Source organism: Oratosquilla oratoria, chromosome 41 (genome assembly GCF_046742065.1).
Source record: "Oratosquilla oratoria isolate Oo_2021 chromosome 41, ASM4674206v1, whole genome shotgun sequence".
Lineage (NCBI taxonomy): Eukaryota > Metazoa > Arthropoda > Malacostraca > Stomatopoda > Squillidae > Oratosquilla > Oratosquilla oratoria.
In genome coordinates, this window is record NC_134817.1 from 8,763,485 (window position 1) to 8,776,741 (window position 13,257).

Consider the following 13,257-nt stretch of genomic DNA (forward strand, 5'->3'; position numbering starts at 1 on the left):
GACTATGGTGACAAGGGAGTGAATGAAGCTCAAGTGGGTTGCTGGTTTTTTTCTGGTTAGTGAGAGTGTCGACCTAGGCTGGGTCAGGTGGTCAGGCTCCAAGGAAACCCAACTGTAAAGTTGACCACATGGCCTTGGGATAAGCACTGCTGAGTTACAAGTGCTGTAGAGAACTGAACCTTGATCAAAACCTGGCTCCTTGTATATACAGCCGACATATGCCAAAGTAGCAAAGGACCCAGACTCATTGAAACGTGGCTCAGCAGGGCCTAGGTTGTGCTTTCATGAGGATACAAATGTTTGTAGTACAGGTGTAATATGCACTTAATCTACACAATAGTAATATAAGGCCGAAGGCCAGCTATTTCTACACAACATATAAATTCCTTGTCCATCTCATTTCTGCAGCAACAATACTATAAGCCAAAATGTTGCATAGATGCACATGTGGGGAACTCTGTTCACCACATATGAACCAATCCAGATATCCAAACAAAACTCAACTGATGAAGAACATGTCAAGAGCAAGGAATCCTCAGAGGATGAATGCACAGAATCTGCGAGAAATAAAGCCTGGTGAGTTCGTTGGAATGCATTACTGCATGCACGGTTTTATTCTGCCCTGCAAGGTTGGTTTTGATTTTATTTTGTTGGAAAAACATCCACATGACCACCAAGATGACCACATCCACAATGTATGGATAGTTCATCTGTTCATGCAAGGAGGAATTAATGTGTTTTACTAACTTAACTATCCTTGTTTTGGTTTGTTTAAAAAAGTCATTGATAGTCCATGCACACCACACACCACACCAGGCCAGACACATGGTTTTGTTGGTTTGTCATCAGGTGTGCAGATGAAAGTCTGAAGGCATGAAATGGTAGGCCTAATACCTAGGAGACGTTGTTTGGCCTGGCCCTATCTGCCAGGCTAGCATGCCCAGCAAGGTTTGTTTTGATTTTATTTTGTTGGAAAAACATCCACATGACCACCAAGATGACCACATCCACAATGTATGGATAGTTCATCTGTTCATGCAAGGAGGAATTAATGTGTTTTACTAACTTAACTATCCTTGTTTTGGTTTGTTTAAAAAAGTCAGTGATAGTCAAAACCTACATGTCAGGTTCAACAAAGTCCATGTGCCCAGTATCTGGTATGTCTGGTTCCCATTCAGGATCAGTGTCCATCATGTTATCCATCACATCATCCACCACGGGATCCTCCCCACTACTACTACACCCAAGACCCAAGGGTTTGTCCCACTTTGGCCCAGACAAGGCAACTGCCAAGGGTAGGGTTGCAGAGACATCTGTGACTGGTTCAGTCTGGGTTGACTCCACCTACTTCAACCAAACTGGGTAACCACTCACTTGGACACCAACATTTTTGGTCATGACTCTGTTTACTGCTCCTGGCCTTATGGAAACCTGTAGAGGTTTGTGAAACTTTGGAGTTGGTGGTACAAATGCTTGAGTTGCAACAGAGGGGGATTTCATAGGCTGAAATGAGTAACACCCAGTCTGTCAAGAAAGTCTGTGCATGGCTGAATCATCTCCTGATCTATGCCAAACTTCATATTTACAGGCAAAAGTTTCAAGGATTCATGAATTACAAATTGTTTTTATCTATGATAAGGTACAATAAAACAGGCCTATGTAGCGAAGAAAATAGAGAAAACATTTGACTGAAGGGGAGAGGAAGGCTAGCAAAAGATAGACATGTCTAAAATAATCTGCCATAGGTAGTGGTTGATGTGGGGAAGAGAAGCCATCTATCGTATGCCTGGTACTGCCACCATGGTCACTTTCACATTCCATCTCAATTTCACTGGTAGTGGTACTTGCAGAAGGTGAATATTCATTATAGGCACTTTGTAACAGCTGAAAAAAAAATCATTAGATCTATATCAGTACGAATTCCTACTTCCTGGTCAAGGATAATTAGGCCTAACTCCTGCTGGGGTGATGGTGGTGGGGGGGTTCCACTTGTTTGACTCAATAAACAGACTTAATTTGGTTGACTCCAATTGACAAGACGTGATCATAGGCCTATTATGGAAACCCCTGTCATCATGGTCATGCTTGTCACCCTGGTGGAGTGGTGTGATCATATTCATAGGCCTATAGGCCTAGCTAGCCTATGTCATGACTGTACCCCTAATGTGCTTAAGTCTAGCCCAAAAATCATTAGTCAAGCCTAACCATGCTTGTTAACGATTGTCAGTGACAGCGTAGATAGCATAGGCCTACTCATACGCATGATACAGATTGATACACCTATTTCCTGTCATTGTCTTTTTTTTCAACAGCAGTGCTCCTTTGACAGCATTTGCTTGCTGAACCTGGGGTCTCGTTGATGACAAAAATTGTTGGTGTTGCATCTTCTTTTAGAATGGGTTTCATGCTTATTCTTAGTGACTCGGCTAGGCCAAGTTCCTGAGTGTACTTTTTTTATTTATTATTTTTTTTATAATGTTTACAACAGAATTTTGCCTTCAATCCAGGCTTCCATGACTCGTGCCATTTGCACTGAAAGATCCAGTCATTTTTGTGAACAGGATCTTTTAGAAAAGAATGAAAATTAATTCCATCCACAGCAGAAAGTTTCATCGAATCACTTGCAATTTGCGGTTACACAATAAACCATTTTTGGACTAAATACTTGATAAAACCTTGCTAACACATGAAATATGACAGATCACTGATCAAGTTGACAGCATAGCATGGTATTTTATAGTGCACACACATGTTTAGTATCAAAATGTAAACAATAAGATTGATGTCACAGCCAATAGAGGGTTACGAGAACAGCCGAAGGTCGGCGAAGGAAAATTTTATCTGCTACCAGTATTTTGATAGGCCTTTTTATCACATTGTATAGTAATTAAGATTTATTTTTGCACTATTTGATAAAAAAGTGACTAATCTATACATCTAGCAAATATTCACCACCTCTTTGAAAACCTCAGTTAACCTTTAATATCAGGAAAATTAGAGTTGAATGATTAATTTAAAAAATAATGTGCATAGCTGAAACCAAGCTAAAGGAATATATTGAAGCTCAAATAGGTAAAAATGAATATAAAATGTGGAGAAGGGGCAGAAGACAAAAAAAATGGAGGAGTGATGACACTAGAAAGAAATACATTGAAGTGGAAATGGGAGACAGTATGACCCAAATAATTAATATGAAAAAAGAAAACAAAATGGATGGAACAAAAGACATGGCTGTGACATCCCCCCTCCCCAAAGACAAGAGCTCAGAATGAAGTAGAATACAGAGGTTTAATAAACATTAAATTGAGCAATAGCAAACTGGAATATTGACATCAGTTACCATGCTCTCTATTGACAGTTGGATAAACTACCAAGTTGCAGACAATCTCAATGCATTGAAGAATAATTAATGTCAACATGTGACTTTTCTCCAAAATGTATTATTGTTAGAGGATGTTTCTGGGGCAAGATAGACATTCAACGTACAGTATTGACAGTCATTCTAACATTCAACTGAAGTGTTGGTTGGAGTGTTGAATAACAGGCTATTCTTGTATTATATTAATAGTGACTGGTGGCACAGTGAAATAATCACAATTGTACACACAGGAATATCCATCTTTGTCCCTCCCCCTTCCTTCTCTGTTCCTCCCCTCTTCCTCCCAATTTTTTCTCTATACTTCCCACCCTCCTGAAGTTCCTTCTTCCCTGTCTTGTTTGCTCCTTCCCTTGTCATCTACAGACCTTTTTTTAACTCGTCCATTATCCTTTTCCCCAATCTTTCCTCCATTTTCCTCCACACCAACTACCTCCCATGCTTCTTATCACCTTTCTTTACTGCTATGAATCCTGGCACCCAGGTATATTGCCATATTGTGATCAAATGTCAATGGAAAGCCTGTTCTTGGCATCATGCCTCATTGCTTACCAAATACCATGTATGAAGTCTGTCACAACCATGTTAAAGTTTACCTTTCTGCATTTACAGGTGGAGGAGTATGAGGCCCAGGCCATGTACAGCAACCTTCCTGCAGGTGCCCAAGTATGTGCATCTCCTGTGGGTGTAGTGGCTTCTGTGCCTGGTGCAGCAACAACACGGCCAGGAGTTCAGGGCTACTATGCAGTAAATGCCCCTGCACCGGGCACAGTGGGTGTGGCCTCTGCCCGGCTGAACAAAGCCTACACAGGCGGCAAAGACAACCAACCACCGTCACACACAGCCTCTTCAACACCTACAAATCTCCAGCACACCATGTACAATTCACCCACACCCCTCAGCTACAGCACTCACACCCGTACTACACCCAACTATACACCGCCTCCACCACAGCCTTCTTACAGCTACACTCCTACATCCCGCGTGTCACCTCAGTACAATTCACAACCACTGTACTCCAACACAGCATCGCAACCCATCTACAACAACTCAACATGCCCACAACAGGCCTCCTTATCCATGGCCCCTACACCTGTGCCTGCACCTGCTCCCACACCTCCAGCAGCTTCACCTGCGTATGCAAATGTAGCAACTAACGGCGCCGGCGATGGCTATGGATCAAGAGCATTGTACGCCAACCTTGACAACGGACACGGTAAGTGTAGGCACCTGTGTGGGATTCAGGAGATTGTAAAGCAGCCGTATCACAGTCATTGATATTGCCCAAAAAATCCAAATTTCACAATATCATTAACAGCACAGAGGCAGCATTGAAGAACCATAGTGGGAGAAATTAGTATTAGGTCAGTACATTGTCAGTAATATTGATCGTGTAAATGGTATGGTATGCCTTCTTCAGGCTTTTAGAAACACTGGAATATCCTCGTCCTCCAAATGTTGGAACCCCAAAATCACTGGGTCATCTTATCACATTGATTGAATATGGCCGTCAGGTTTAGGTCGGAAATGTTGAACAAAGTTGCCCACCTGCTCAGGCTGGAAAGGGGAAAGGAGGTCTTGCGACTCCACGTGCCAACCAGTAGAACCACATACTTCACACAAACACAGATATACCTACAAGAGCAAGTATACAAACCTGCTTTCTCTTCTGCTAAATTTAATTTTATTTCTAACTTTCTCTTAGATTGCCCTTCTCATTTCAGTTCGCCTCTCACTGAATATGTTCTGTGTCTCTGCCTTTCTCTACAACTACGTCTCTGATGTGACTAGTTTCATTGGTAATATCATTGCCCCCCCCACTCCTTCCTTTGCCTCCCAAACAGTAACATATACTGTATGTATGTAAATTGATAGTTAAATAAATTGATAAATTAATTAATTGATGAATAGATAAAGAACTAAAATGTGCTCATTGGCAATAGTCTCTTTCATACAAGAATCCTGTCATTTTCCTATAGACTTCTTCCTCACACAGAAAAAAACTGATCTCACAAAAGCAGGTCATCTGACCTAATTGTTCCTAACCCAAATGTAAAATCGAATGAGAAGTCATATCAAGGAAGACAAAGCTGAAGGATTTCATTGGCATTCATTTGACAACTAACCAGGTCTGCTCAATTTGGATGTTACAAAGGTGATGGTAAAACTATTTTGTTTTACATTTGTTCATTTTTGTAGCTATGCTGTCAAAAGTTGGATGCTGTTGGCTACTGCTGTGTCCTGCCTGCAAGAGGCTGCACTGTTGGAGCCCTTGGACAGTGAGAGGAAGAAGACGCCCTCCCCCCTTGGAGAAAGCAAATTCACAAGGCACTGCCAGAGAGGTCCATAAGTGGACAAAAAGAATCCCCACCTGCCCAAGGAGGTGCAGCCCCTAGGGGGCACCTGGTCTCCGGACCAGGTCAGGGCCACTTTTTATACATACACTAACCCCTACATCTCTGTTTTTTTTTTTTTTTTTTTTTTTTTTTTTTTTTGCACAAGCACGACTGTACACTAGCACCTGCCCTTCCTTTTCTTTTCCCATTAGCCAGCGACATAGAAACCAGCCCAGGCCCCTACACTTGCCCCACCTGCTCTAAACAAATTAACTATGCAACACTTGCCATATATGGTTAGAATTCAAATGCATATCACTAACAAAGCCAGACCAATACACAAGAATGTGGAGCTATAACCAACACAAAACAACCCTCTCATCCACAAACACAACAAAACTAAAACACCATACATATAAACAAATAGACTCTCTAACAAATGCACAGAACTACTCAACTTTCTACAGGAAGGCAACATACACATGTACTAATACAAGAAACAAAACTGACAATACAAATAAGTTCCCTTATTCACAAATTACACAACTTTAAGAGAAGAAAACACAAGACACAAAGGTTGATTCCTAACACTAGTACACAAGAGCTTACCCTTCTCCAACAAAACGTGAAACAAACAATCAGGCACAGACACCATTACTGAAATAATCACAATGCAAGCACAAGTAAAGAAAACAACCTAAAAAGTCACAAATGTTTGTATCCCCCAGCTACATTCCCAAGAGGCTACATTTCACGGCTCCAACTTTTTAACTTTGTAATAAACCACATACTGGCAGGTGATCTGAATGTGCACAATCCAGTCTGGCTTGTGACACAAACAGCAGACCAAAGAGAACACAAAATTCTTGAACTCCACATCCACACAATTGATTCTAGAAGTAACTCTACCAGACAACCTCTCCAACAGAGTCAACAAACAATATCACCTGACATAGCATTGTGTTCACCCTCCATACAAACCCAAACCATGTGGGAAACCTCATAGGACCTATCATCTGATCACCTCCCAATTAAGATCACCATAGAACTGGAAGAGAGGCAGCAACTATAATAAAAAGTACTTTCATAAACTACCAAAAAGCTATCTGGCAGAAATGCTCAGAAGACATTGAGAAAGAACTTGAACACTTTGAAATAGAACAATACAGGATAAAGCTGTAATAAGATAGTAACTACCATCCAGAAAACATGTAAGAAGCTCGTACCCAGAGGCTATAGAAAGAACTTAAACTTCACACATGAGATAGCCTCATTATAGAAAAGAAGGAATAACTTAAAGAAGCAACCACATAGAACAAGAAGAAGGACAATGAAAGCAACTGAACAGTAACATTACAAAACAGGTTAATAACAAACAGAAAGAAAACTGGGAAGAACTAACAAACAAAATGGATGAAAAGGCTAACAATGGAAAAATGTGAAGAGCAGTAAGTACCATAAAAAGAAATCGGAACTGAGTCCTCCCCACACACACACATGCACAACTAGGTAAATACACATGACATGAAAAGAAACTCAAAAAGGATAGTTATAAAAGAGATCTGAAAAAGAATAGTTCCCACATAGAGTGGTAGTTATCTGGAACAAATTGGATGAGGCAACAGTGTTTACAAAAACTATACATATCCCCTGCCAATATTTCTCATGATGGAAGATCCCACAGGTCACCTGTATCCTCATCACTGCTTTCAAGCCTTTTAGAACAGTTCTCAGCATCTGCCTCAAATATGATGGTGACTTTCTTTCCAATCAAGGGCTGTGACATTCACATCTGATAATGCTGCCAAAACTACTCTTGAAGAACTAAATCCACTACACCTTGGGAACAACAACTTAAATGCTAAGATCATTTGATAAAAAATGTAGCTGATGATGAGAATGATGAGTGTCCTGTCTTCAATGATACTGAAAAATGTGCTCCCAGAGTTCACCACACCCCAGCATATTATAGAAAAAACTGAGGTAACTTTATTCACACAGCTAAATATCTTGAGAGAGAGATTGGAGTGCTCCCAACAAATAACCTCAAGAAGCATGGTAAAGGTGTGTTGGTCCAAGCTAAGGATTTAATGCTGGCCATGATGCTCCTCATCTACCTTGCCCTTGAGATGGAATTTTTTGATACATCAAATCACACTGAATATTTAATTACTGTAAAGAGCATATCTACAACCAAGACATATATGAATTCTCAGAAGATGATATCCTTCAGTTATGCCCTGATAATGTTCAGCAAGTGACAACATTTAAAATTTTGTCACTTGCTGAACATAATCAGGGCATAACTGAAGGATATCATGACATGATCATGCTCATGTTTTATGGTTATTGTCTCTCTGAGCATGTAAAGATGGGTCCTCTTTCTATCCCAGGTGTTATGAAGAACTGTACAAATAGTTCCCAATACAGTCACTGCTCTACCCTTGACTCTTATCCTACTCCTGAATGTGAATCAGAATGTTATTGCTTTCACTACAAAGGACCTGACCCATTATGTTCTCAATAATACAGGAGATATTGTCTTGGATAGGGCATTCTTCAACTGGCTAATTTTCAGTCTCGGTAATGCTGAGCAGGAATTTCATTTTAGACAAAAGGATGGTGGAGCAAAGACATAAACCTCATCCCTCCACTCCAGTTCTTCTACTTCATCAGATTCAGTTATGGCACCATCCTGCCTTTCTCAACCACCAATTGTTCACTCCCACACCTATAAGAATGCTGCTTCTGCTGTTACTATCTGCAAGAAGTTCTCTATTTTGGAAAATTACACGGAGAAAAACTTTCACTGCATCTTCAGCAAAACCCTCCAAAGTGTCTTCAGTAACATCACAGATTTCTTCTACAGAAGCCCATATTGCTGAGGTGCATGTTCCCATGGATTCCTAACCAAGAATGCATACCGAGGATGTTAAACCAAAACAAACACATTCTTCTACAACAAAATCTCCCATAGTTCCTTCTGACCCACCAGAAATATTCCTGAGGATTTGCTGAGTCCCTCGACTCAACAGACGTTCCTCCAAGAAAGATTGCTTTGGGAGCATTAGGCATACCTGAGCTGGATATTAAAACCCATGTGGGGATTCCTAAAACTGCATCAGGTCCCCAATCTTGGGTTACCAGCTCTACAAGTAACTTGAGATAAGGGAAACTCTTCTTTGGACCCCTCTTGAAAAAACCCTCAAAAATAATTCTGTTTATATTTCTCCAATGAAATTATTGCAGTATGCGTGCCATCTGGGAGGAGCTGATCCTCCTGCTATCACATTTTTCTCCAATGTGTGTGTCTCTTAGGAGACTGGTGGGAGATTCAATTCCTCCTGCACCTTTTGGATATTATGCATTCTATTCTGATTTTAGGACAGGGCCACCATGCACTGCAGTACTGATTTGTAATAATGTGTCTTGTACTGCTCTTGAACTGCAAACTCCACTACAGATTGTAGCAGTCAAAATCTCTATAAACCATTCATAGGTTTGTAGTATTTATTTTCCACACAGTGTTCCTATTGAGAGGGATGATCTTTGCTGTCACATGCAAGACCCTCCCTCTCCTTTTCTTTTGCAAGGAGATTTTAATTGTCACCACCTGCTGTGGGGGATACAGTAGAATAAACCCCAAAACTGTTTTACTTACTGTACTTCTTTTATAGAGGATGAGGAGTTAGGAATTTTAAATTCAGGAGATACAATGCATTTCCATAGTCAAACTAGTACTTTTACAGCCATTGATAATTCTCTCAGCTCTCTTAATGCCCTTTTAGATTTGTATGCCAGTGACCACTTTCCCATACTATTAGAATCAGCAGGGTCAGAACCAAAGTCTCATACTTCTTGGTGGCATCTAGATAGGGCTGATTGGCAGCTGCTTACATAACTCAATTCGTTTGATTGTTCACTGACCAACTGTGATTGCTCAGAAGAGTTGGCAACATGTTCACTGACCAACTTTGATTGCTCAGAAGATTTGGCAACATGTTTTACTGATGAATTACAATCTACAGCACTCCAATCTATCCCAAGGACTTCTGGTTGTTTTCCCAAATTTCCGATCTATAGGTGAAACAATGATTGCTCTGCTGCTGCGTGGGCAAAATGTGTTGCTTTCTCTGTCTTTGCCAACGTCATGGGGACCCCCAATGCATGGATGACTTCTGACAGGCTGAGGCTTAGGTTTGACAAATCTTTAAGAATACACAATGAACATTTTAGAAAGACTATATCTCCCCAATTACAGCTCAGACCCCACTTATGTAAGTGTTGAACAGAATTCATAAGATCTCTGGAAATTTTTCAACTCCTACCCCTCTTGTATTGTCTCATGTTGGTGAGATGGTGGCTGATCCCAAGATGGTTGCTGACATTTTCACAGATCTCTTTGCTAATGCTTCTAAGAAAGATCCTAACTTGTCTATGGCACACTCATCATTGCCATTTGTAATCTTGTGGAGTTAACTTTGCTTCCACCAAGGGTGAATCATATAATCTCCCCTTTTTTTTTATCTCAGAACTAAAAGTAGTTCTATCACACTGCAGTAGTTTGTTGCCAGGCCTTGATGACATCCCAATGTCTTTCTGTGGCACATGTCTGATAGGGCTTATTCTTTATTTGGAATATCAGTGATTTTAACCTTTTCTTGGGGTATTGCTCTAATTACCCTCATCTAGAACCTGGAAAAGACCATGGGTTGGCAAACAATCATTACCCCATTTCCCCTTTTGCATTTGTAAATTGCTGGAAAAGATAGTAAATTTCAAGTTTATAAGGTACTTAAAGGCAATTACTTGTCTCTTGTCCAATGTGTTTTTCAAAAAAATGTGGTCTACATCTCATACTCTTGTTTCTGAAATCTTATTTGCAAATAAACAACACCATGTTACTGTATTTTTTGATTTGGAGAAACTATATGACACAGCTAGGTGTCACAGCATTTTACAAAATCTATCAGAATTTGGTCACCATGGCCATCTCCTTAATACATCAATTTTTATCTCATCATTTCTTATGGGTATGAATTGGGAGCATTATGTCTAAAGCTTTTCCCCTTGAAGATGGTGTGCCTAAAGGAAGTATACTTAGTGTCGCACTTTTTGCTGTGGCTTTAAACAGTGCGTCATAAATGTGCTTCCATGAGTTTGTTGTTGATGACTTGTCAATCTCCTTCTCTGTGGCATGGATGACATTAATTGAAAGGAAGTTGCAGTTAGTAATTAATAGAATTTCTTAGTGGGCTGCAACTCAGGAATTTTATTTTTTCGGCTTCAAAAACTGGCAGTATACTTTTGCTGCCGCTGGCGTTCACCCAGAACCAGACTTTATCTTATCAAAGAAGAATTTTTTTTGTGGAGAAAACTCACTTCCTGGAAGAAATGTTTGACAGCTGCTTGATTTGTACCTCGCCTTCATAATGCTACTTGTATGAAGGCACTGTCACTCCTTAGAGTTCTAGCCCATACCTCTTGGAGTGCTGACAGACAGACCCTCCTCCTATTGCAGTGAACAATTATCCTTTCCAAGTTGGAGTATAGTTGTAAAGTTTATTTATCTGCTTCTGAGGCTCAGCTTTGTGTATTGAACTCTGTGCATGGTGTTCACCTGACAGCTGGTATGTTCAGTTCATCCTCAGTACCTACCTTATTAGTGGATGGAGGTGTCCCTCCATTGGACTTGTGTCACCAGTCCTTACCATTGAGGTACTGGTATCAACTTCAGAGTCTTCCTGAGTAAGTTTCATGCATGTCAGTTCCCTAGATTCATGCTCGCAGTTATATGTATCTTGCCCAAGTTTCAAGGTTATATCTACTATGGTGACATTAAATGCACCTTCCATTTCTGTATGTTCCTATCAGTCTCTTAGAGTAGATTACTTTCAATTTTCCAACACTCCTGTCTGCAGCCCTTCTATTCCTAATAAAAATTTGTAAACAGAGTATGAGTACCATGCATTATTTCTAGAACACTGTTCCACGCATTCCAACTCTATCCCTATATTTACAGGTGGTTCAGAATTTGATGCTGGGGTTGGATGTGGTGTTATATTCCATTTCATTCTGTCGAGGTGGTAACCCCCCAGTATTGCTTCTGTATTTACAGCAAAGCTATCTGCCATTATCCTAGCTTTAAGAATTATTTTTACTCTTCCTATATCATCTTGCAATTTCCCATTTCCTCATTATCCCTGTGGTATTTATGAATTCCTCAAATTCTGTTTCTTCAAAGAATTTCTTCAACCCTGAGTAATCTCCCGTCCCAAGATTTAAGTCTTCCTTGCCTGTGATTCATTACTTGGTTCTATTTCCTCATCCTCTTGCTGAAAATTAATTGTTACATGGTCACTTTTTCCAATGGGGCAAGGGTAGTTCAAGAACCTGATGATGCATAGCTCTGTAGTTAGTACCAAATCTAATCTTGTGGGAATGTCATCTCTTTCCCGAGTCACTTCCTTTACCCACCAGGTCATTGTGTTCTTCGTTGCTATACTAACAGGGTATTTCCCCAGGAATCTGTTTTGCCACATGTTTCCCATTCCTCCCAGTTGATCTAACTGTAATTGAAATCCCCAATAAGGACTAAATTATTACTTTGTTCAATAGTTTTCTGTAAGAGAAAAGTTGTGTCCAGCAACATTTCTTGATATTCAGATATATTCCAAGCTCTTGTCTTGGGAGGGACATATGCCATCATGAAGTCTCTCTTATTCTGCTTCCCCTTTAGTTCCAATTTTTAGGTGGATTGCTACACCCTTGCCTTCACCTAGAGGAATATATATATATATGTTGGAGATTTTTTAATGCTGTTCTGAAGTACATCACCACAGTATTAGAAAATATCCAATATATGTATGTATATATGCTATATTGCTATATATGCTAATAAGAAACTTGGTAACTTGTGTTCAGTTATGCAAGAGTGACCACTGGGAAAAAATTAAACAAAGCACTTTCGTATATAACATCTTCAATGCAAAGTACATGATAAAAGAGGATTATAGCAATAGGCGTTTGGTTGCATAATATGCCATAAACATTTGGGGGGACCCCCTGGAGTCACATAAAGATGCCTAGGAGTCACATAAAACCACTTAATCAACAAGTATTATATTCTTAATGATTAACATATATCTTGACAAATGAAGTTATCCAGTTTGTATAAACCCGGATGTGGATCGGACTACATTCTATTAAATTTCTTACCACCATGTTATTACTAAAAGATAATGGGATGGGCATTGGCCCAATCAACAGGATGATTATATATTTATACGTGTTTTGATATACCACTGGAATTGTTTCTATCCCATACATTTTTCTGGTGTTGTCCAATTCTTATATTTAAAACTTCTTACTAAATCTGGGATATTGAAAGAATGTTCTTGAAATGGTCAAATTAATAGATTATGTTTACTGAAAGTTAGTTTTGGCTGGGGGTTATAAAAAAATTTCCTTGCAAAAATTAGGTAATATTCAGAATTGTTTAGGGTATTCTGAATTAGAACCTATGTTTAAAATATTTTTATTTCT

At 39.7% G+C, this 13,257-nt stretch overlaps 1 protein-coding gene across 2 annotated transcripts in view; it reads left to right on the plus strand.

Moving 5' to 3' along the window:
• LOC143020948 (uncharacterized) overlaps nucleotides 1-13,257 on the plus strand; it is an 86,291-nt gene that overhangs the window by 15,561 nt on the left and 57,473 nt on the right. For both annotated transcript variants that reach the window (XM_076177964.1, XM_076177965.1), the window contains exon 3: nucleotides 3,989-4,592. In XM_076177964.1, coding sequence (XP_076034079.1) covers nucleotides 3,989-4,592 — 604 coding nt within the window. The remainder of the gene's footprint in view (nucleotides 1-3,988; nucleotides 4,593-13,257) is intronic.